A 5,296-nucleotide genomic window follows, 5' to 3' on the forward strand; every position below is an offset into this window, starting at 1 on the left:
TGAAACACCGGTGTCCAGAGTTGGCCTGCAACCTTGCAATTACACTTCGATTCCTTTGAAAAGCGCACCCGCTTTCAAGAAAACTGCATTAACCATAATGCTCTTGGGGTATACACGCTGGAATGGTGGAGTAGCGTGCGACCTACGGACCCTTTATGGAACAGAATTTGCAGCCTTGGCCCAATTTTTCCTGCTGTGGCTCTTTGGTCACCAGATGGGCCCATACAGATAAGTAATATGTTTTTTTATCATTGTTACTAGCTGGGATCCCAGTCGGAGACCAGGTCGGATGGAACTATGGTACAATGCTGTTGCATTTGTCATCACAGTTTATCCTTATATATTTATTTTCAGAGCTTTTTAAAGCACAAACATACACCCATCAGGGTATCAAGAGTACTGTACATATAGAAGTCAGCTCATATATACAAGAAAATACAATGCAAGAGGGAATATGCAGGGAGCAGTGTAAATACAACACAGGTTTTTTTTTCTATTGCATGGGCATAGTCTGAATCGACATTTGAGCACTTTAGCAATGGTATAAGAATGATTGCAATGTTCAAACATCTAGGATTGCATTTGGTCCTTTCAGCAGATGTTCATTTTATTACAGATGAGCATGTTTAACAAATACACCGTATAGAAGTAGAAAGAATACACTTGTTGCCTACATGTGATATAGGAGATTGTAATCACTGCTGTAAGTAGAGGCCTCTAATTTAGATTGTCCAGCAAACTGTCTAGCAATGTCTGTACAAATGGTGGCAGCTCCTGTCCCACACGCAACCATAAATCTGATGCACATATACTTTGGGAGCTGCACACCTCTAAGCCAGTGGTATCTGTCTGTCTTCCAACCGACCCCAAAATTCTACTTGTCATTTCCAGGGCAGGATTGCTACTGAAAGAAAGGGAATGTCAACAATAAACAGCAAAAACATAACATCCTAGATAACAAACTGAATTTCATTATCAGAAATGTGTTAAAACTGTGGATACAAGCGCGAGAAAGCCTTGCAGAACAAAAATCACTTTGGTGAGTGAATAGGCAGAGTCAGGTCTTATCACAAGATGGCCAAATTGTCCTTATACTACAGTAGGCTGGGAACAAGGAAATAAATCCAGCTGTTGTTTTCTGTAACATTTGCATTTTGTCGAACTTTGATGCTCTCTGGAGTTTGCATATTTTAATCTCTGTGGGATAGGGGTAAGGTGGGACCCTTTCTTGACTAATCCTTTGGCACCTACCATGACAGCCACTATTTCTGTTCCTTTGTTCCACATTTTGTTCAGGTATTTCAGGGCATCACCCTATATCTGTGTGAGGTGTGGATTTTTTGACGTAGCAACTGATGACTGTTTCAAATGAAAGACTTCAATATCAGTACATCTTAAACGAGGGTGGCCTTTTTGATACCTTATCAGAGAGCGTTTGGTAGGAAATGCTCTTCCAAGTTTATATTTTTCAAATGGCTTTGTCGCACTATGAACATTGATAGGGTATCTCCCCTGAGTGGATTTTCTGATGATGTTTTAGTTCTTTATTTGTTATAAATGCTTGGTCACATTCTATACATTGATATGGTTTCTCTCCACTGTGGCTTTTCTGATGTCGTTTTTGCTGTCCATTAGTTATAAATGCCTTGCCACACTGTGCACATTGATATGGTTTCTCTCCACTGTGGCTTTTCTGATGTCGTTTTTGCTGTCCATTAGTTATAAATGCCTTGCCACACTCTGTACATTGATATGGTTTCTCCCCAGTGTGGATTTTCTGATGAAGTTTTAGCTGTCCATTAGTTATAAATGCCTTGCCACACTGTACACATTGATATGGTTCTCTCCAGTGTGGCTTTTTTGATGTCGCTTCAGCTCTCTATTTGTTATGAATGCTTTATCACATGCTGTACATTGATATGGTTTCTCCCCAGCGTGGATTTTCTGATGTCGTTTTAGCTCTCCATTAGTAATAAATGCCTTGTCGCATTCTGTGTATTCATACGGTTTCTCCCCAGTGTGGGTTTGTAGATGCTGCTTTAGATTCTTCTTTTCACTGAACACTCTGTTACATTCTGTACATTGGTATGGTTTGTCCCCAGTGTGGACCTTCTGATGCTTCCTTAGCTCTCCATTTTTTGTAAATGCTTTGTCACATTCTGTGCATTCATACGGTTTCTCCCCAGTGTGGGTTTGTAGATGCTGCTTTAGATTCTGCTTTTCTCTGAACACTCTATTACATTCTGTACATTGGTATGGTTTCTCCCCAGTGTGGACCTTCTGATGTTTCCTTAGCTCTGCATTTGTTATAAATGCTTTGTCACATTCTGTACATTGATATGGTTTCTCACCGGTGTGAATTTTCTGATGTCGCTTCAGCTTTCCATTTGTTATAAATGCTTTGTCGCATTCCGTACATTCATACGGTTTCTCTCCAGTGTGGATTTGTTGATGTTTCTTTAGATCTGAGTTCCATCCAAACCCTTTATTACATTCTGTACATTCATATGGCTTCTCCCCAGTGTGGACCTTCAGATGTTTCTGTAAATCTCCGTTTGTTATAAATGCTTTGTCACATTCTGTACATTGATATGGTTTCACACCGGTGTGGATTTTCTGATGTTTCCTTAGCTTTCCATTTGTTATAAATGACTTGTCACATTCTGTACATTGATATGGATTTTCTCCTGTGTGAACTTGCTGATGTATTTTTAAACTTTGCTTTGCAACAAATGCTTTGCCACATTCTGTACACTTATATGGTTTTTCTCCTGTGTGAAAATTCTGATGTATTTTTAAACTTTGCTTTGCAACAAATGCCTTTTCACATTCTGTACACTGATATGGTTTCTCCCCAGTGTGGATTTTCTGATGTCGTTTTAGATGTCCATTTGTTATAAACGCTTTGTCACATTCAGTGCATTGATTTGGTTTCTCCCCAGTGTGTATTTTCTGATGTTGTTTCAGCTCTCCATTTCTCATAAAGGCCTTGTCACATTCTGTACATTGATACGGTCTCTCCCCCGTGTGGATTTTCTGATGTGGCTGTAGCTCTCCATTGGTTACAAATGCTTTGCCACATTCTGTACATTTATATGGTTTTTCTCCTGTGTGAAAATTCTGATGTATTTTTAAACCTTGCTTTGCAACAAATGCCTTTTCACATTCTGTACACTGATATGGTTTCTCCCCAGTGTGGATTTTCTGATGTCGTTTTAGATGTCCATTTTTTATAAATGCTTTGTCACATTCAGTGCATTGATTTGGTTTCTCCCCAGTGTGTATTTTCTGATGTTGTTTCAGCTCTCCATTTCTCATAAAGGCCTTGTCACATTCTGTACATTGATACGGTCTCTCCCCCGTGTGGATTTTCTGATGTCGCTGTAGCTCTCCATTGGTTATAAATGCTTTGTCACATTCTGTACATTTATGTGGTTTTTCTCCTGTGTGAACTTGCTGATGAATTTTTAAACTTCGCTTTGTCATAAATGCCTTGTCACATTCTGTACATTCATACGGTTTCTCCCCAGTGGGGATTTTCTGATCTTTCATTAGGGTCTCCTTACTTCGGAACATTTTATTACATTCTGTACATTCATTTGGTTTCTCTCTAGTGTGGACTTTCTGATGTTGCCTTAAATTTCGATTTGTTATAAATGCTTTGTCGCATTGTGTACATTCATATGGTTTTTCACTAACGTGGTTTTGTAGATGCTGCTCTAGATTATTCACCCTTCCTAACATTTTATTACATTCTGTACATTTATATGATTTGTCCTCTACGTGGACACCTGATTAGGTCTTTCATTGCACAGAACACTTTTCCACAATCAGTCCATCAATATGACTTTTCTCCAGTATGAATTTGGAGATGTGGCATTTGCTCTTTCTCAGACAAATAAATGTTTTGTGACATTCATACAGTTTCTTTCCTGTGTGTTCTTTCTGACACCAGGTTAGCTCTTCCTTCGTAATCAGCACCTCAGACTTGCTTCGCTATGTCAGTGTGTTATGTCTTCCAAGTATATCATCTGATGCCTAAGAGTCAAGTACAGGCCTCATTGGCAAGTTTGGATTTTTTGCTGTAAGAAGACTTTGACGAGGCATCAGCCTTCAAAGGAAGAGATTTCGAGGTATACTGCTTTTACATCACTTCCTACACGAGTGATGTTTAATGGCTTTATCGTTTTCGTTCATCACTGCACTTATTTCACCTGATAGATTAAGAAAAAGAAACACTGAATAAGCTGAAATGCAGAGTCAATCACAAAAATCTATTGGCATTTAATTGTCCCTATTGATAAGTAAGGTGAAGAAATTCTAGATTACACCCTTCCGTGGTCCCCTTCTATCGAGGAGTGTGGACTCAAGGATTAACCAAGACACCAGAGAAGGTTCCTTGTTCAGTGAGTGAGACCCTCTCCCCTATGACACACTACAATGTTAAATCCATAGCGACAAGATGCCTCCCTTCTTGTCCAGGGAATGCTTCCTATTATCACAGGGCCTAATCAATAATACAAGCTGGAGCCTTTTCCAGTGAATGGACCATGCAACACAAAGCATTAAAAAAAACAGCAGGAAACATAAGCAACTGCTGCAAGGGAGTCCTTTATAATATCAGAGAGATTAGGGTAGGCGCCGGACAGGTAATCTGAGCATCTTATATATAGTGTAACTCCAGAGATCTGAGGCTCTGACCATATCTGCACATGAAACAGGAGGTTTACTACCATTTTAAACACACATTGGCAAAGTCAATAAGTATCATCTTTAAGACGTGTAGGCTTTCCCAATGATGCACAACATCAGAAAGAAAAAGAAAAACAAACAGGCGGCTACTTTTGCATCATTCTGTAGGTCTGCAAAATGTTCTCCACAAATGCGCACACCTACAGAATGACACATGCACTGTTTTCCGTGTTCAGTCTGGTGTTAGCCAAGACCTCTTATTTTACAAAAATTACATGTGTTATACTTACTTAAAGGGGCTTTCAGCTCGCCATCCAACGGTCAGTTGTTGTGCCATTCACATTTTGCTTCTGCCCACTACAGAATACAGCATGGAGCAGTGGGTCTGCCTACTACAGTCACTGGCTAACTTCACTTTGAGTGATGGCATTTTAATCTTTCAAGAGGAGGTAGTTTCCTTCAGTGAAAGTATTTATGTTTGTACTTAATTACATTAGCGTTGCCTGTGTGGTTCGAGCTTCATGTTATAGCAGGACGCATTCTATCAGCTTGTCACAGCACAGGACACATTCCAGCTTTATCATTTCCTGCCTCCTGCTAATGA

At 39.7% G+C, this 5,296-nt stretch overlaps 1 protein-coding gene across 1 annotated transcript; it reads right to left on the minus strand.

Annotated features, from left to right (window-relative positions):
• Positions 1-490: 490 nt before the first annotated feature.
• Positions 491-4,328, minus strand: LOC144762444 (uncharacterized). Its single transcript, XM_078647673.1, is given in 2 exon segments — positions 491-1,842; positions 1,845-4,328. Coding segments are annotated over 2 exon segments (2,256 nt in total). The 5' UTR covers positions 3,745-4,328; the 3' UTR covers positions 491-1,486.
• Between the last annotated feature and the right edge of the window lie 968 nt (positions 4,329-5,296).

This window comes from Lissotriton helveticus, chromosome 1_1, assembly GCF_964261635.1.
Source record: "Lissotriton helveticus chromosome 1_1, aLisHel1.1, whole genome shotgun sequence".
Classification (NCBI taxonomy): Eukaryota; Metazoa; Chordata; class Amphibia; order Caudata; family Salamandridae; genus Lissotriton; species Lissotriton helveticus.